This window comes from Achroia grisella, unplaced genomic scaffold (assembly GCF_030625045.1).
Source record: "Achroia grisella isolate CSIRO2021 unplaced genomic scaffold, CSIRO_AGI_Agris_v1 utg544, whole genome shotgun sequence".
NCBI classification, from domain to species: Eukaryota; Metazoa; Arthropoda; class Insecta; order Lepidoptera; family Pyralidae; genus Achroia; species Achroia grisella.
This window is the reverse complement of record NW_026712929.1, coordinates 1,278,503-1,299,972: the sequence shown is the minus strand read 5'-3', so window position 1 is coordinate 1,299,972 and position 21,470 is coordinate 1,278,503. Positions and strand designations below refer to the sequence as shown.

General features: G+C 31.0%; 1 protein-coding gene across 1 annotated transcript; it reads left to right on the top strand.

Moving 5' to 3' along the window:
- Positions 1 to 1,021: 1,021 nt before the first annotated feature.
- Positions 1,022 to 4,136, top strand: LOC131847872 (uncharacterized). Its single transcript, XM_059197561.1, has 2 exons — positions 1,022 to 1,124; positions 2,432 to 4,136. The coding sequence occupies exon 2, from the start codon at positions 2,440 to 2,442 to the stop codon at positions 3,703 to 3,705; it is 1,266 nt and encodes a 421-aa protein (XP_059053544.1). The 5' UTR covers positions 1,022 to 1,124; positions 2,432 to 2,439; the 3' UTR covers positions 3,706 to 4,136.
- The last annotated feature ends 17,334 nt before the right edge of the window (positions 4,137 to 21,470 follow it).

Below are 21,470 nucleotides of genomic sequence, written 5' to 3'. Positions count from 1 at the left end.
GTGAAAGATAAAAAAATAATGAAGTTAATGGGTCACTTAACCCATCATAATAATTTTCATATCCTTTGTAATTTATAGTGCCTACATTCATACGAAACTTAATTTACACTTGTATTGGCTTTTAGGTACATACATACCTTATTTTAGGTAGAATGAAGACTTATTAAGTCTATTTAAAGAAGAAAATTCATTGACATATTTCATTCCTCTATAAAACAGTCGCTGAAAGAGCAGCGTAATTTCCTTAATTACTAAGCATATCAAGCAATTTCAAAAACTGAGAAATCTGCAAGGGTTTAATTAAATGTTGATCAAAGCTTCGCTAAGTGTGGACTCGCTGTTGAGTCGGTCGGAGTTCTAAATACTTATTTAAAGACATCCTGCAAACCCAGATATATCATTTTCAATCCATACTAATATTTACAGTACTTACATGCTTACTTTCTAAAGTAAGACTGTATATCTGTTTATTTTCATAACTAAACTGCTGATCGGATTTAATGATATTGGCACAAATATAGCATCACGCAGGTAGATATAGGATATAGGCTACCTTTTGTCACAAATTATTGTTTGAAAGCGGGTGAAATAGGGGATGAAATTTTGTGAAGACGAAATCGCGAGCTCAGCTCAGCTCTGTCCGGTAATTACTCATAATCAAGATAACGTAAGAAATATCCTTATATTTTCAATATTTTTAATAATTCTTTTATGCATTTTGGCAATCGTATACAACATAAAAAAGGTAAAGCAGATGATAGAAGAATTTATAAAACCAAATAAATATATATTTGTAGTTGTAAACTTTACACCTAACTATTTTGTCTCCGATAATAAAAAAACGGAGTAACTAACGGATGCTCCATTCGTATATTATTTTATTTGACTCTTCCGTCGATACTTGGAACTGACAACAAACTGACAAGAAGTGTAACGGTCAGGATGACATTAATGACATTTCTCTAGGTGACACTTGTCAGTCTCCACTCCAATATCCACTAATTGTCAGAGTTTGTTTACATAACATAAGTTACTAAATATTAATTTCTGTACCATTATATTCTCTGCAAATAATTGACTATACGTGTGTCTGTGAAATACATATTTCTTGCATAAATTGAATGGTAAGCATAAGTAAATAATATTTGTTAAAACGTTATTAGTAAGTCCAAAAGAGAACATTACAACACTTACATTTTTATGTTAATTGTAGAATACAGTGAATTTGATCAATAAATCAGGCTTAAAGTATTTTAATTTAGCTAATGTATTAATAGTATAATACAATAAAAAATATAGACAACAAATGCAGTTAATATCCCTGAACAATTCACAAAAACACAAGGAGAGCTTGTGTTATAATATGTAACTGAAATAAATACTAAGATTTTTTTGTAAATCAATACATAATGTACATACAAATTATTCAGACAGATACAAATAACTGAGTAAGAAAATTGAGGAATCATACATGTGATCATTGAAAGTAAATTAAATTATATTGAACTCTTCAAAGTGCATAACAAAATATATACTCTTATAAGATAGTATTTATATTTAAAAATATAAAACTAATGATGTCTATTAAATCCTTTTTATTTTAGGTAGAATAGTGTAAACCAAATTAGTAAAACAATTTTTTTCTAATGGTTTTACTGTGAGAGGTTCCAATGTAATATATATCAAGACAGAACCATCTCTAATCCTTCACTACTTCTCTTCTGATTTATAAATAAAAAAAAAATTAATGTCTGTTTGTACAATACAATAGTTAATCCATCATCCTCTATATATAAAAAAACATTTTAGTGTGTACTGTTTATGTAACTGTTTCTATAAATAGTATAAAGCAAAGTAGCTAGGTATTTTTGTTTCTATTTTCCACTTGTAAACAATGTAACAAATTTAATATGGTCAATATCAAAATATTTGGTTTCTATTCAGTACACACCCTGATCGAATACTAATTTTAATATTTATAATTATAATCTAAACGTAGTAGTATGTGAACCAACAATTATGGCACTCAAAAAAATGTTCAAGTATAAAATTTATAGAAAATCTGAATAAAATTTAAGAAAGCCTGAATAAAATTTAAGGAAGTCTAGGTGTTGTGCTGATTTGACCATATATGAAATGTCATGGATACTGCTGATGCTCGTGATATATTATTATATACACATTATTACTAAATTGACATAACAAACACATGTTTTGACACAGCATACCTACTCGTAAATTAAACACCACCTAAATGTAATACTTATTGTCGATTATTTAGTGCTTTGGCAGAGAGCCTAGCTGATATTTGCCAAAATTACTGATGTCATCTCCTGGTGTAAACAGTTAAGAGAAGTTATAAATGTTAGTGCTTAAAGTGGAACTGCAGGTCATTGTAATACACAATTAAACACAATTTTATATGTTCCAGTAATAAAAATGAATACAAAACGGAAATTTCGTGGAAATGAATGTATAACAAATATTAAAGAAAAACAAATTGAAGCTAAAGTTAAATCCATAATAAGTACAGTTTTGGAAAGATGCAAAAAGGAACACGACAGTAGTACTTTGCAAGTGCCATTGGATGAATATGTTCAACGGGCCTCCTACTATACAGCTTTTCCTAAAAACTATATATGTGCATTAGAAGATGAAGAAAGAAATTTACTGGTGAAAACTGAAGGTTTATCTATTAAACAAATAATTGGAAATTTAGAATGCATAAGTAAATTTCTTTATAACAGAACCTTGCCGACATATTCTCTAATTTACAAAACATTAAAAAATAGCATTGATATGCCCGAGTTTAATATTTATAAACGAGAAATGTATTTAATGGGGTACCACTATAAAAAAACTAATAATGGTCCATTACTTGTAGAAGATCCAAAATTTAGTTTTGAACGCTTTCATTATCTCAGTAGAATTAAAAAGTTAAGAAGTAAAGATGCAAATATCTGCTATATCGATGTAAGAATTATAAATGAGAAGCAGGCATTTGAACGTTTGACAAATCTGAAAGACTCATCAGATGAAAATAATGACCAATTTATATTTCTACATTCGATTTCTAAAAATGGTTATATAAATGGATTATGCACTAATAACATTTGTGAAGAAAACTTTACAAAATGGATAATAGATATTCTACTTCCGAACCTGAACCCGGCAACAACTATTGTTGTTGACAAAACTCTCTTCGAGATTATTTCACCATGTAAATCTATATCTCGATATGATTCTAAATATGAAATGATAGAATGGTTGAGAAGCAACAGCATTCCTTATTATTATGAAATGGAAAAACCAGAATTATATGACCTTATAAGCAACAGCAAAATAAAACCAAAGTGTAAATTAGAACAAATCATAAAAGCATTTGGCCATAATATGCTATGTCTTCCGTTGAAACTTAATAAACTTACTCCTATTGATCTCTTGTGGGGACACATAATAAAATTAAATATAAGGAAGGAAAATGAAAATTCATTATTAAGTATTAAGCAGTATATTGTAAATTATATTAAGGATTTAAGTCCGACTATGTTTGATACATTCACCAAAACCGTAGAACAGTGGGAGAACGAAATATATCAATATGATCGCTCAATTGAAAAATTAATAGATCAACAATACAAATTCGATACAACATATATTGAAGATGAGTATATGCCACAATACTTTTATGGTGAAGAAGATTAAAAACTAATTAAACTAACACCTTGATATAATAATGTTTCATTTTACCCCTATGAGTCCTTTGCCAAGCCCGCATTCTCAGAAATCTTTGGAGAGAACTACGAGTACTTCATTGTGTTATGTAATTGTGACTGTACTATTTTCATGTACAATTATACGATATCTAATACGTATGTGATGAAATTCACTTCAGTACACTACTATTTACAACCAAAATGTTATTTAATTATACCGACCTATGCTCAAAAACAAAACTTTAATAAAATATTGTAGAAATCACGACACTTCCTAAACGAAAGTTATCTCAATCAAAATGATAAAATTGATCCCTTGTAATGCGTTTTTGTCCATAATTTGTACGGCTTCCATATCTAAAGTGCAGGAGAAACTTAATGCAAAAGTAAAACTATCTGTCTCGCTTTCACGCCAAAACTACTGAACAGATTTCGAAGAAATTTAGTATACAGATAGTCTAGACCCTGAGAAAGGATATAGGGGAAGCCCGGGCATAGCGAATAACCTAGGTAAAGCGAATAAGTAAAGTTTCTGAAAAACATAGATAAGTGACCCCCCTAACTACGCCATGACAGTTGATTCAAAACAATTGGTGCTATTCGTTTTTTCTAGTGACAAAATGATTGTATTGAGTGTTTTTCTTACGACTTTCGATCAGGTTTGTTCTCATTTCATTTGTTTTTACTGTTAGCTAACCCAGGAATGATTTAGTTTTGCAGATTAACAATGTTTTTAGTATTATTTGTGATATTAATATTATATTGAGCCTGTATTGAAATATTAAGAAAAGTAGGTATTCTTAGAAATACACGTTTTGGGTAAAGCGGATAAGTTATCCGCTTTAACCCTTATAATAAAATGAATATATTTTACAGTTCGCTACAAAATTTGATGCCAGCCATAGCAGCCATACTAATATGCCTTCATTCTGTACACCAGGTCCTTCTTCTATGACAGAACATACCTGCCAAGTACTATCGACCTCCATACAGTCTAACGTATAAGAGATGAGTAATTTATCTTCAGCAACAGTTACCATTTCGCCATACGCAATATGGCCAATACCAACTATGGCTGCTTCAAAAACTAATAAGAAACGCAGATGCCAAACGTCAATGGTATTAACTTCTACACCTGTTAAAAACGAACAAGCCTTAAATAAAAAAAAAAGATTAAAAAACTAAAATCTTACATTTAGATGTCAAGAAAAAGAAAAAAGGAAAGGAAAATATGACAACGAGAGGAAAAACAGAAAAAAAACATAATATTACGAAAAAAGTAAAAGAAATGTATTCATGCCTGGTCTGCACCGAAGAGTATATGGATCCACCTATAGAAGACTGGATCCAATGCTCCAACTGCCACTGTTGGGCACATGGAATCTGTACATTGTATGATGGACTTAGCAGTTATTTCTGCGACGACTGTCAGGAGTAACAGCCTAATCCACATTACCCAACTAGCTTATTCGCTTTACCCGCCCGGTCGGGTAAAACGGATAATGGAAGAGGTTTTTAATTAATTAATTTTTTATATGAAGATATTATATTTTGTTAATATTGAACGTTACATTTGCAAAGGTGATTATATGTGCCATAAATAAAAAATAAACTATGTTCCTAAGTTGATTATTCCTGTGTTATTTTTTTGCTTTTTCTTAACTTATCCGCGCTGCCCGGGCTTCCCCTAGGCTACTCATTAAAGCAAAAAAAGGACGTAAGGGGTTGAAATAGGGAGATGAAAGATTACATTGAAGTATGGTCGTTTTTAAAGCGTGAAAATTAAATTAAATGTAAATAAATATGATATTCAAAGTTTATATAAACTTTGAATGTCATATCTATTTCACCCTTAAGGGGGTAAAATAATATAGCAGATAAAATGAAAATTCTAAATTCGTCGTGTATTCCACGGAGACACAGCTAGTTATTATTATTAAACGTGCTATATATAGGTCGCATCCGCAAAGTCGCAGGCAAAGCTAGTAAATAGTTAGTTGGTAGTTAATCTTAATATCATAAAAACTGTTTCTACGTACTGAATAGGTTAGGAATCGGTATTCAAATAGAATAGAATAGAAAATACTCCGTTATGTATAAAATTAAAAAAGCCTGTTGCCTAGTTACCTACTGTAGATATGTTTTGTTTGCTACTGTAATGGAATACTGCCTTAGTACTTTATCAGACCGAAAAACATACTAAAATTTCTTCACAATTTTTTTAAAATCAATAATGCTACCAAACACTATTGCTTAGACATATATAATAAATATATAGGTAACTAACACTATGCCCTGTAGAAGGGAAAGCAAATAATTTGTTAGCACGTTTGTCCGATTTCTATAAGTATTGTAGTTTTTACGTAAAAGCTTTTCCTGGATTTGTGGCTTTATGCATCCTCGGGCGCTGTGAAATCCTTCTTTGCCTGAATTTCAGAGATAGTGCACTTTACATTATTGTTTCGCTTATGCAAAATACGTAGGTATTAATTTATTCTCAGTCTAGTTTTATAATAAAGACAAATATTTTATCTACTATAATAAAGAGAAACTAGATATAATACAATATTTTGTCGGTATGGTAATTATTCATTTTGTTACTATTACAAGACGATTTTTTTAAACAGACTAGGTTACAATTTAATTTAAATGTAACCTAGATATTTCTGGTGAAAGATATCATAGGTAATTTTAGATTTTAAGTAGATCTTAGGTATTAGAAGTATAAGTTAATTACAGTATTCGTTTTATAAACGGATATTACTTAGGTCGGTATGCCAATTACAGAAAACATATATCTATCTGCCTTTGATTTAAAAAAAATCAAATGAAGTCCACTTTCTCGACTTAAAAATTTTAACTTTTATATAATGTGAAATTACATGATAAGTGGCGTAACATCCTTATCATCTGGAATGGTATCGCGGGTATCACTTGAGAACATGATGTCCGTAGTGCTGTTCATGTAGGTAGGTACATACCTATATAGGCGACAGTCACCGTTGTGACTTGGGACCTTGTTTATATATTGTATTCCATATTTAATATGTTCAAGACATTATACAACTGCATAAATTATAAAGAATAACTTGCTTTTGAGTTATGAACATTCATCGATTATTAAATTCAATCATTAAAAGATCTTAGTATGCTGGATATTACATATACCAACTCGTATGCATTACGTACCTACTCGTAATGTAAATAAATAATCAGAGAGGACCGACAATCTGCCAACGTATGGTTAATTGTTACAAAACATGTTTAATTTTAATTTGTTACTGCGTTGTCAGCGCTAAACGCCAGAACAGTTGAAAAGCCCGAACAGGGTTGCCAACAGTACGAGAAATCTTACTAAAATATACATTTTTTTTGACAAAAACTGATAACAAAACGAAATTTATATGGGAGTCTCGCCGCCTGCTATGTTGGTTATATTTGAATATAACTTATAACCAACCATGTGGACTTCGAATTGATGCGATTATGCGTTTGATAAGTATCTATTATATTATTATATATTTTGCTTTTTATTATATATGTAATGCATCGACAATAAGATTTTGAACTTGCGACTTTAAGGCGGACGCTGTCACGTCAGAAAGCTTATACGATAGAGATTGAGAAGGAAGTTTCTGAATAAATTTTCCATGAACAAAATTGTTTATTTTAATTTCCGGATTACTTAGATAAGTACATAGCATTACTTATTTAGCTGTTATTAGAAAACAAGGACTTATTTAAAGGAACACTCACACTTAACAGTTCTGAGCTCATTGCTATCATAGACCTTAACCTAGGCATCGGAGTATACCTACCATAGCAAGTATATAGGTATTTATTGTGTAATAATAAGTTTCGTGTGTTTGATAATACACGTGTACCTGTCCAATGTTGAAAGATGTTACTGATGTTTGTTATTTAGTTAATTGATTTTAAGAAACGGAATTGCTAACAAGGTGTCCCACCTCAAAAACCAATTATCAAAAGTCTCTTATGGTACCCAGCATGCGTTGCACTCTAGAGGATATAGGTGTTAGGTTTTCGTGGCCTGTAATTGCACTACCATATCTCAACCTTGAACCGCTATGCTAACGCATGCAACACAATGTACACAATTAAATTCAGCCAAAAAGGTGATTTCTTTAGAGGCTTCAAAAATCATAACCTAACCACATATCAATTCACATTCAAACAATATGTAGTTTTTAATTTTCAAATGTCCGGACAGGCTATCAAATATTTTGATATTTCTTTTAGCACACTTTTAGTTAAATCCACAGAAATAGTATATTGTTATTTTATTATATACAGACATCTATCTAGGTACAGATATCTATCATCTATCGTTATATTACACGTATCTCAATAATTTTGTTATAGATGTTGAGATTATAAAAATATGTAGTAGGTATATAAAATGTCTAAGTTATTTAATAGCAGGTGACAAATAGGGAGTTCTGCATATATTGTCTACCAGTTTGCGTGACCTCACGCCGAACGAACTATCGCATGACTACCATAGATCATAAACTTCAGTTTATGAATGTTTTTCAAAGACTTTTGGTTAGCAAAACTTTTGCTACAACAATAATATCAACTCATGTAGATCGATGTTACTACTTTTATGCAGGTATTGATTATTTCCTTATGTTACTTCTTTCATGAATATTTTGTACACAAACTGCACAGTCACGAGATCGCAGCAACGGTATCAATATTTGCTTTATAGTACACACCTAGAATATAAATATCAGGTAAATAAGCCCGCACACCAAACTTGCTTGGATGCCTATTATAACCTATATTCTAATACTATTTATTACATATCTATTTGCAGAAGTAAGTTAAATAGGTGCATAATTAGGTTTAATTTATACCTAAAAGTATGTTTGAATTGTTAATCCTGTGTCTAAGTACACAACGCAGTTCTTTCCACTGTTCTGGTTAATTGCGTAGGTAATTGCGTTGCAGACTTAATGCATCCAGAACAGGATGCAGGCTTGCACACTGTAAGTACCTAGATAGTGAATTATAATCTCCAACGTAGCTTCTTGTTACAGCTACCAGCAATATCATCTGCTACTGTGACAACTTGTTTATATGTATTTACAAGTACTCCAGAAGAGTTTACCGGTTTCATAATATTTGGTGTTTTATAATAATTTATATTCCACATATAACAATTTGTACGTTTGATCGGTATAATCCGGATGACCGTATATAGGTATTTATCGTAGAATGGCACAGTACATTAAAGTTACAAAATATCTTTGATTTAGAATAGGGTCAAATCCTAGTTTAACCATATGGTAAATTGTTATTGGCATTCTATACCAAATTATAAGTAGATACTCACACCTAATTGCCCATTGAATTGTTTAATGTTGTTGGTTTAATCGTTAGGCCAAAAAACTATAGCAGACTTAGTTGTAAATAGTATCTACTAAACAAGCAGTTTATTCAGTAGATAAATTATTTCTGGATTTTTGCTCTCTAATTTTCTAGACTGAGACAAAACAACGAAACTATGGATTTACACATAGTTTATCTAATAATGTTCTATATCAAAACAAATTACACAATCATCTATATAGTAGACACCTATTACACTGTCTACAAAAACAACACAAAAATGATTTGAACCCTTAAAGCAACATTTTATAATCTTTTTATCCAATAAGCCTCGAAGCCAATTTCGAATAAAGAGTGAGCAGTTAAAGCCCAAGGTAAAAACACGTCCTCGGCACCAACGCGCTAAGCCACGTACTTTTCATGTAAATTTTAAGCTGTCGGTTTTTGCGAGGATTTCGACCAAATCCGAATTGCTGAGACAATTTTCGAGCAAACTACGGCTGGTCACGCACATATAGTAGGCGGATTCCTAGCTATCGATATATCTATTACTAGATATTATATAAGTAGCTGAGTCAGGACTCTATGCTATTCCTGTAAGATATGAATTTCGTGCCACACATAATAATTTTGACAAAACTACTTACATTGAAATGAATGACCATAATATTTTAAGTATAGGTACATATTTCTATAGGTATATTTAAGTACTCCATTGTATTTTCGGCAATGATAGACAAGTACAGTTACTTATTTGTCGTAACTAAATCCAAAGGCGTCCGACATTAGACTCATTAATTTACTTGAAATTAATTATGAATACAGTCCTACGTCAGTAGGTTCCTAATACCTAACTCGTCCTTAGCTAATGTACGTAAGTACATGTCATGAATCATCATTTAAAAATAGACTTAATACCTTTTTAACAATTAAATAAAAGCAGTACGAAATGAATCATCCACATTAATATTCTAACTTTACTAATAATACTTTGCACGGAAATTCTCAGCGCTAACCATTTCACATAAAGAGGTTGTTCAACAGAAAAAGTTGGCAAATTTGTCTCGCCCGGGGCACACATTATCTCCGCTCATATTACGTTATAAATGGATGTGATTTAACAGAAGCCTCTGTGACTGTAAAGTAGAGAATACCTTTGTTAACGCTTTTTTATATGATATTTATACAATCGCATTACCTAATTATATAAATACAGATTGAATTCCATGAGCAACCACGATGCGTGGTTGCTCGTGGACTAGTGGGTATTTCTTAAAGTACTTAGGTACATAGATAGCCGAAAATAAATACATTAATAAGTTAGGTTCATAATAGTTGATTGAATATGCCTATAAACATAGGTAATCAATTCCAAAATTAATAAAGGCATATATAGAAATTTATAATTTTTGAATGAAAACAAAATTTTGTTAAACGAATAGATTAAAAAAGACTAATGTAACAAATACTGGTCAGTTTTGTTATTTTCTTTGTAAACCGGTTTTATAGGGAACCGCAATTTCTGGAATACATGTACCGGTTTTTTTAATTTTAAAATTTTGTTAAACGCATAGATTAAAAAAGACTAATGTAACAAATACTGGTCAGTTTTGTTATTTTCTTTGTAAACCGGTTTTATAGGGAACCGCAATTCCTGGAATACATGTATCATAAATTTTCTTTAGCTTTCAACGACTAGGTGCTAGAATTTATTCAAACTATTCATTTTTCTCGGAGTTAGTAAATCCTTCTGCACTCATAGTCCACCCTGCAGTCGTTATAGTCGTACGTTTGAGAGTCTAAGGATCACGGAAGCTTTGGAGATATGTCTTCTAAAGAGGCTATTTTGTTATAGACATTTTGCATTGCAACTGACAAAGTTTAGTTCAAAATAGTGTAGTTTCGTATTTAAATAAGAAAAATTTCCAACACTGATTTATTCATATTTTTTTATTTGTTAATCTACCTACGGACATACACTGAGTAATAAAATTGAAAAGGTAGTGTTTTTTATTCGTTTAATGATTACTGACTGTCGTAATCTATAATACAATCTCATACTGATGCTGGCGACGTTTTTACATAATGTGATTCCCGTGATATAAGTTGCCATTCCTAAGAATTAGAGTCATTTGACATATTCTTCAAACACCTATTTGAAGAATATGTCAAATGACTGTAATTACTAAATGAGTTTAACGTATTCCTATACAGCTTACAAAAAACGCTGCTTGGTGGCAGATCAAACAAATGTGTCCATGCAGACAGACGATTGTACCTACAAAGTTTAGGTACCTAGGCGAAAAATAAATCTCTGAAAATAAGAAGCGTCAACTCAAAGAATTACGAGTTTTGCACTGAATTATACGGGTTTTATTTTCATATTTCTACTGCTAACAATGAGCACGTTCATTATTAAGACATGGCACCTTTATCATATCCCTTGTCATGGATAGGATATGATAAAGGTGTCATGGAAAATTTCTATAGGTATATTGATTTAGATATTTTCACGGAGAATCCAACTAACAGCATGTTCTCTATTTAGTCAACTGCCATGCGTTTTCTCCTTTAAACTATCGTAGTTAATTCCTGGTGTATTCGCCAAGATAAGCTAACAGTCCAGGCCTCATCCTCGACGTGGCTAGTGGGCTCCTGACGGTTACGCAATAGCATTATCACCCAGTACAAAACCTAGACTTTATTTAATCATACGATAATATGGCAATGCCACTTATTGCTAGCAATAAAAATGTAGAAAAAATTGATTAAGTGAAATTAAAATCATAGCGAATCACCGTGGAATTTTTCTCAGAAGTACCAGACGTTATAACTTAGCCATGCTTTTTGCAAGCGGAAACATTTTACGGATTCATTTATTTTTATATGTGGTAATATACCTACATACAATTTATTATTCTTTGATTTATATAGAACAAAATATTCTCGTTTCTTTTATATTTTAGCTTTTAATATCATGGGCCACTGCCTATGAAAAATCGTCCGGAGAAAAAACCTGTATGTATTATAAATTAGATCAGATTTTTAATGTACCACTCATAAACATACTCCGATTGAAGATAAACCAGATTATATTAATATTTTTCAGTAAATCTTAGAATAGGATTTGATTTGACACAAGAACAAAATGGGGTTCCAGCACTTAGAATACGAGATTTTGAAGGTAAATAATGTAATGAATTAAATTTTAAAACTTGTATAAATACTTCAATAGTAATAAAATATAATGTTTATTATACATTAATTTAACAAATACTCCAATAGACTATTTGCTATTGAGTAATAAGAACATATGCATCATGACTATTCATCACTAGTGTCTTCACTGGACACTGCTAGTTGAATAAACCTATGGCAAACCTTTGCTTGTGCACAACAAAAATTTGCAGATTTTGCCAAGCTGAAGAATAAACGCCTCTAAACATGCTATGTAGTTGTAGACCACTCATGCATAAACGAAATATCTTCTTTGGAATGTTTACACTCTATCCTGAGTAGATAAAAACCATCGCTCCTGAGAATATCTTTCAATTATTGTCCCCGACAATTTAAGAACGCTGAAATAAGACGAGAACAATAGATCTATGTAGGTCGCAGTGCTACAGGTCCAAACAGCTGTCAATATCCCAAAACTCCCAATACACAAAATATATTAATTTATCAGTCAATTTAATTTTAAGAGCAATGAATATACACTTTTTTACAGAATCTACAGAATACAGACACAGAGCTGTTGATGGTAATAATGAAAAACCTGTAAATCCCGCTATTAGGGATGACTCCCTCAGTGATAGTGACGAAATAATTGATTCAAAAAATAATAAATATGATAGAGAAGATACCAGTAGAGAAAATGAGGAGAAATCTGATGACGACGAGAATGATGGTAACATTAATGTTGAATGTCACGGATGTCCTTATATTTAGTTGGACTACCTATAACATTTTCTTAATAACTCTGCAATACACCAAACGCGATATTTTAAAAATACTTTAAACTTTCACATTTAAATTATTAGTACTAATAATTTAAATGTGAAAGTTTTTGAATATGGATAGATTATTGTTACTCTTTCACGCAAAAACTACTAAAAGAATTTTGATGAAACTTTACACTGGGTCGTCAACCCCGTCAAAATTTTTTGCTCCTTGATTTGTAAAACCTTGAAGACCACTGCTTTACAGTAATATAGATTATATATCGGAATAACACATAGGATGTCATTTAAAAATATATTAGGTAAATTGAGTGAAATATAAACAGTGTGATGCGCGATAGATACGCGCGCGGGTCAGTTAGTAATAAAATACTATTTTTAATTTAATAGTGTAAGATTTTTTATTACGTTTACAGATTCAAATAGCAATGATAGACACATAAGTACAAAAGGTCTCAACCCTGGAGAATTTGAACCAGAAGGTGAATATATTTCAATAATTTGTTTACATATAACAGACAGCGGTTAGTTCCAACACTTTAACAGAAAAAAAGAAAAATTCCAAATTCGGACACAGTGCATTGATGCACAGGCATCACTCTACTGAATATGCCTGTGCATATGCCGATTCAATGCACTCTAATATAAGCCGACGCATATAAATTATGATTAAAACCTCTAGGTATCTCTTGCGGAATGTAATGTTTTTTAATTATTTATGAATCAATACATTTTAGATCGTCCAAATATACACGGAAGATATCACGGATATGGTGATTCAGAAGCAGAAGGTATTTTCTAAATACTTTTCTATCTTGACTTACTTAATTAAGTGATTTGTCAAAGAAAAAAGTATTCTCTCATTTTTATTATGTGCCAACAACAAGCAAAGGTACTATCACCATAAATTAACTACAAAGATACTCTCTACCTACTAGATAAATCGCTCTAAATTAATCTACTATTATCTTTATATCCTAGATGTAACTGCTAACAAGCGACTTAAAAGAGATATTTCATTAGATTTGGGGAAAAGTCTGTGAGTATACTTAACTGAGCAAACCCCGAAATATAATTTTAGAACTCAACATTCAGTCAAATCATTTAAGTCACATATACACATTATTATGCACAACTTTTAGTCAAATCTACCTATAAATATATAATTCAATTTTAATTTGTATTTAACCGACTAAAAATAATGAATCTATAATAAGATGGCATTAACTAATTACGAAGTAGATCTTGTACAAAATCTGTATCTCTGTCTCGGCTAAGTCAGCCACCTCGCTCTATACTGTGAAGTTTGATTGAATCTCAGGGTATGGAGGCATGATATCTTAGTCCTCCGAAATGGCAACCCATAAGCGGTATCACAACGGTCGACACATGGTACACATACGGGTGCTCTTTATGCATATGGACCCTACCATATCATCATCATCTTGTTTGTTATTCCAGTTATATAGAGGACATTAGGTACTATATAAATAAATAATATAACTTTTTGAATTTCAGACAAGAAAGTTCCCAGTTCTAGGGTTTAAAAAAAAATAAGCCACGTAACAGGAAGCATTGAAATATAAGAAAAATAAATTAACTATATTATTTCACAAACTGTTATAATACAAGTTTCTATTTACTATCACTATTACCACAGATAACATAATATTACATACAGATACCCCATCCCATACAAGAAAATGGTTCCTTCCTAACTCGGGCTATTCTTCGGGCTATTTTATTTCGAGCCGCTAGATGTCTCTAGATCTGAAGCAGTTCGATTACTAGTGGGTGCTTAGTAACAAAGCACGAAAATAGATGGCATAATATCTACATGACATCTGTTTTACAAAGATAGGTATATAATAGATATGTAGGTAACTGTATCATGTACCTCATTAGGGACGATTCAAGACTCAATGTAAATGTGTAAGTATAATATCGTTAGCCGACACCCTGCAGATATGGCTTATGTGCCAATGTATATATTATGTTATAGTTTATTCTACATTCCATGCCTATTTTTTTCTCTCGACGAAGATGTTGTAACGCGTCTGCGCTATACGTATAGCCCGATTTTTATACGTTTATACTCGTACGTATCAAAATCGGGCTATATGATTTTTTATTTCAATCGTTATGTGTAAGAGACTGGTTTTAGCAACAATGAATTTACTGGTATATACCTCATGTATTCTACGATGTACCCCTATAATGAGAATTCCGACGCTTATATATAAATTTCGTATCACAGTGTTAGTTGCCATATTTCTCCTACATTTTGATGAAATTTGATATGTATTCTTGTTAGGTCTGAGGTAGGGTTGTTATCTATTTTTTATACCCCTAAGTCTGGCCTAAGGGTAAGGGTGGCCTACCCTGAAATTTTTTTTTTGTATTATGGACAATTTTTTATTTATTTATAATGTTACATACACGCCTAAATTTTGGCCCGTCTTTCACCAACCCCTATTTTTAATAGCGATATTCTTACAAATATTATAAATGCTAAAGTAACTCTGTCTGTTTGTCTCGCTTTCACGCCAAAACTACTGAACTTATTTAACTGAAATTTGGTACACAGTTAATGTAGACCGTGAGAAAGGCTACTTTTTAATGCGAAAAAGGGTTGAAAGGGGAAATGAAAGGCTATATGAAAATATCGTCATTTTTAAAGTCAGATCTTGTAAGCTAAAGCTTTAATTTATAATCTTATAATTTTATTACAAATATTTTTCATGCTGACTAAATATAAATAAATATGACATTCTAAGTATGTAAAATGTTATCCTTAAGAGGGTAAAAAAATATAAGATGAAAGTTGAAGATGATGAAAAAATTCTCATTTTTTAGTACGATGAAACTTTTTTCTTTAGATTTTTCGAGTTACATTATTAAATATTTATTATTTATTTGATAAAGGTCACTAGTCCACACGGACAAAGTCGCGGGTACAGCTAGTTAATTTATAAAGCAAAACAAGGTTTGCCGGGTCAGTTAATTTATATCTATAATGAAATGAAATTCGGTTTCAAAAGAAGGAATATTAATTAAGCTAAATAGCTTAAAACTTCAATCCTAGATGAAGTTTATCTAGGTTTTTCATTACTATTATAGAAATGTGTAACGGGGGAACACGTTACTTAGTACGAAATTATGTATATTACAATAAAACTTAACGAGAATATATTATAATGATGATAACACTTTCTACTATACCGTCCATTAGTCGCGAACTTTCTGCAAAGAGGCGCGCTCCTATTGGTCGGTCGGTGCGGTTATGCGCTGTACGCTTAGATGAGTCTGAGCGCCGCGGGCGTAAGTACTTACTATGTAATATGTATACATATGGGTGTCACAAATGTTTTTATTACAAGTAATATTACTCTATTATCTAAGCCAGTAATGTGTGCTTATTTTGAACTTGATAACATTCAGAATTACTTGTATAACTTTCGATATCTACAATAATAATATCTTTGATGTATGAAAGAAATGTATGTACCTACATTAAAAGATAATTTTTGACCTGTATGAAATGTATGAGATGTATGAAAGAAATGTATGTACCTACATAAAAAGTTCATTTTTGAAATGTATGAAATGTATGAAAGAAATGTATGTACCTACATTAAAATATAATTTTTGAAATGTATGAAATGTATGAAAGAAATGTACGTACCTACATAAAAAGTTCATTTTTGAAATGTATGAAAGAAATGTATGTACCTACATTAAAAGACAATTTTTGACATGTATGAAATGTATGAAAGAAATGTATGAGTATGTACCTACATTAAAAGATCATTTTTGACATGTATGAAATGTAGAAAGAAATGTATGTACCTACATTAAAATATAATTTTTGAAATGTATGCACCGTACAATAACAATCCACGTTAAACATCATACCAGAGTCATACGCAAGTTAAAAACAAACTGCTATGATATTAATGAGAAAGGAAAATCAACTTTATGGCATTCGAGTTAGGGTCGATTTCTCCCTTTTTTTTAAATACTATTTTAATCTTACCAGTTGCCAGTATTCCAAGACAGCTACGATTCGTACTCGATATTTTAAATTATTATGTAATCGATTTTTCAGTATAAATGTAAATAACCAACGACACTAATAATGTACTACTATATTCCGTTCTTTGAAACGGAACACTGCTATAATACAAAATAATGAAAATTTACTGTTCACAACGACTCATTAAAAGCATCATCGAATAATGCGCTGTAATAAAATCCTGTTATCGATTATTCAAAAAAATCGATAATACATGTATTTATTTTTAATATGACAACACTTCATACATAAGTATTATTGGAAATAGTATTACTTGCTTGTTCGGCTATTTTTAATTTACTTAAACTTTTTTTATATGTTTAATTTACCATAATAATATATTAAGTGCTTATTATTGGAAAATAAAAAAAAGACATTTAATTAGGCCGATACAAATGATAACAATGCCATCTATGAAAGCATTTTGAAAACTTTGAGCCCCGTATTAGCACTGATTAAAGTGTAATTAAGTACTGGAAAATAACAAAATGAGTAAATATATGAAAATTACTTTTCTAAACGCATTATTTCATTTTAACATGTATATATAACTTTTTAAAAATTAATTAAACATTTTTGAAAACATAGTTTTGTTTTTTAAAACGTTTGCAAAACTCTGAAGAATTCCATCGATACCAATCACGCCATCTATATGCAACTTTTAGCAATAATAATGGCTACTTCTCACGGAGTGACACTGCTATTACCCACCAGTACCTATCAATAGAAATACGTATTCTCAAGTTTTATTTGAAGTTTCACAGCAATTTAAACTACAATTAAACTTTGGTAGTAGGTATTATATATACCAAATACATTCAATATGAGGTATATATTATTAATATCTATTTACTTACTTACCTCTTCGCAAAGTCATCTATTAAATTGTCTTGATACTTGATTTAAAATAAGGAGAATACTTTTAAGAGAGAACCAAACATTTTAATGTTTAAAATAGGCTTATTAGACCTCTGGCATTCTTATGAACAAATAAAGAAGAAGATCAGAAGAAATGCCCCATGCATTTCTTCTGAAATTACAAAAATTGTTCTCAGTAAATGTATTATAAAAATACCAAGATATTTTATTATAAAAATAGCTATTAATAAATACTACCTACCATAAACCACACCTATCTATAAGTTTCGATACAGAAACTTTACAACATCCCCACGATATAAGAGAGAGGAGGGTGTAAAGTTTGGATGCACAGACACCTACTCACATAATACTTAGACATAATATTGAATAATGCACCTACTTATTACACTTGAATCATTTTAAGACTACTTATCATACACTATTTTATGATAGTATGATACTTTAAACCTATACTTACGTAGATTTAAAGTATCATCCTATATAACATGTATAGTATTGATTTACCTCGGAGATAGGACTAAAGAACAGCAATATAGTTATTTAAGATTGTAGTATTAGAACCTTAATCATGTTAATGTATAGTGTTTTCTTATTTCTTCAGCGACGACCCCAGTGATCTAGCAGTTTAGTACGGCGCTTTTCTTCCGACAGTCGCGGGTTCGATTCCTCGCACGGTACAAACATTTGTATTCAAATAAGTATGACTTTTTGTATCGGTCAAGGTGTTTTCTAGGTAAATTATTGTAATTACAAAAAAATACCTAAATATTATATATATGTATATATCAGTTGTCTAGTACCCATAATACAAGCTCTTATAAAGGTGTCTTATTTTAATAGTAATAATCTCAGAACAATTCACACAGCGCCATTTAGACCCAAATTAAGCTTGTGTTATAGGTAATTAGATAACTGATACAAATACGTAGATATATTTTTTTCGTAAATTAATACATATTATAAACACAAAACACCCAGACCGATACAAACAATCATACTCACGAATATAAATGTTTGTGCAGTGCGAGGAATCGAACCCGCGACCAACCGAAGTAAGGCGGTGTGGTAAACCACTAGACCACTGAGGCCGTCAATTAGAGTTGTATTATTATAATTTTTTTTTTATTATTATAGGCAGTTGTATATATTAATAAAACTTTAGAAATTTACCACGAAATCAGGTAGATATAGTGTGTAGCTTTAATACCCAAAATTTAATACCTAAATATTATCAAAAGTTAAACGAGTACTGGCAAAATATAAGTCACTAATGTATGTGTGTGTGGCAATTTCTTTCAATTCTGACCTCGGTCGAGTCGCGTTCATCTGAAATTAATGAATTATTCAGAGCTGAGATTCCCACTTCGTTCAATTTTAACTTTTACTCGGTTTATTTGATTAGGTTCAAGATTCTTTTTCTGTGATTTTATAGGATATTGATTTTAGAAGCTGTTGTCGATGAGCCCCACATAAATAATGTATTCGCCACAAAACTCTACGTTTCAATGTACTGTTTTTTACATTGCTTTCATATTCAAATAGTATAAACATACAGTAATATACTTATTAAACCTAGTAAATAGGTAAGTTTTATACAGGATAAATGATAATTCCACCCATACTATCAGGATATAATTTTCAGTTTATTCCCCACAAAAGATATTAAATAATAAACTATTATATTCGTTTGTTAATATTCCTATTTATTTTATATTAGGTGATGGTTACTAATTCCATCATCAACTCATCATGTCATCAGGTTGTTTACAAAAATCTTTCCGATGAAAAGGATTAAAATGTTGGCCACAGTTGAAGACAGCAAACAGTTTTTTTTAAACTACATTTAATATGATCTTGGGTATATACAAAAACTTGGTAGATGTATATTTTTATCATTATTATGACCACACTGGTCATAATAATGATAAAAATATACATTGCGATCCTCCACTGAGGATCGCAACCGGAACAAAATGGTCTTTGTCTAGCACTGTTCAATACACTCTAGTACATAGATCTATCTTTACCTATTCGCTTAAATAAAGATATATACATCTACTTGCTATATTATCAAGACAGTTGCATAGAATCTGTAATAGGAGGTTGGATGTCATTATATAGGAGATAGCTATCACGTTGAAGTAACGACAACGTTACAACCAGCCGCCTGTCAGACCACCACCCACTTCGGTCAAACTCACCGCAAGATATTACCAAGAGAAGAGCCTGCAAAATTACACTATTAGGTTGAATAAATTGCTCGCCACAACGATTAATTCGGTAAGTTAAAATCGATTTGTTATTGTTTGTATACATGTACATTGTGAACATACTGATAATTCTGTAGTGTGCATCTTGCTTTGGGGAAGTTGCATCTTTATATAATTATTGATTTTATAAAAAAATATTATAAATATGTTATAATTATTTGTAAAATGTTACACGAATGAGTTTCATCTTATTCGGGTAACATTATATCTTATACCTCAAAACTTAGTCCCAAGACATCCTAATACATATTCTTCAGTGTCTGTTGCATCCTGCAAATCTGAATCCCTAGGCGAATATTATTCAATTTTATGGGTAGATACTAAAAATATCTATATTCCAAGTCGGTATACCTGCTGAGCCCATGACTTCGAATAATAATCATACCTACTTATTCGTTGGAATCCGATTGGAATAATGCAAACAAAGAAATATGTGAAGCATACGACAATAGATAGGTATGTAGGTACATTAGTGAAAACTGCAACCAAATGAGTTAAATCATTTCGGAAAAAGATATATTGGGTAACCATCTTTTAGGATTATTTTATTTATAATGGCTTACAATATTAGTTTTCCTATATATTATCTATGTACACAAAACAGTCACTTATTTTTTATATGTAGGTATAGATAGATTATCTACTTAGAAACTTACTTCTGCTCTAGAAAGTAGAACTCAAACTGCTTATACCACTAAAGAATAACGTTAGATTAAATTATTTACAAAAGCATAGGTAATTATAATAGATAATCTGAATTTAAACCGGCAGGAAATGAAATCTAAATAAACTGCACCTTTTAATCCAACGTTGCAGGGCGGCGAACCGGAAAACAGCATCTCTACAGTGTTTCTAGTACAACCAGACCCAAGAAAGCAGACTGGAAATATGCTAATTAATTCTCGTGATGTCAGAATACCATTTCTTTTATATATTTGAATAAGATACTCAGAATAAGAGTGCTTCTAGTGAATAATAAGACAAGCGAGTAGTCAATCTAGTTATGACCTGTGCCTCTAGTTAATAAATTAATACCTAATAATAATACGGAATAATACACACTTACACACGCAATAAAGGTATATAATTGGCTATTCGTGGTCAATTCTCCATGACTAAACGAAGACGTAATCGCGTGATAGTCGATCTAAGTTTTTCGGCCAGAAATATTGCTAGCAATGTTTCTCGCTACTTCCCATTAGATACTAATAAT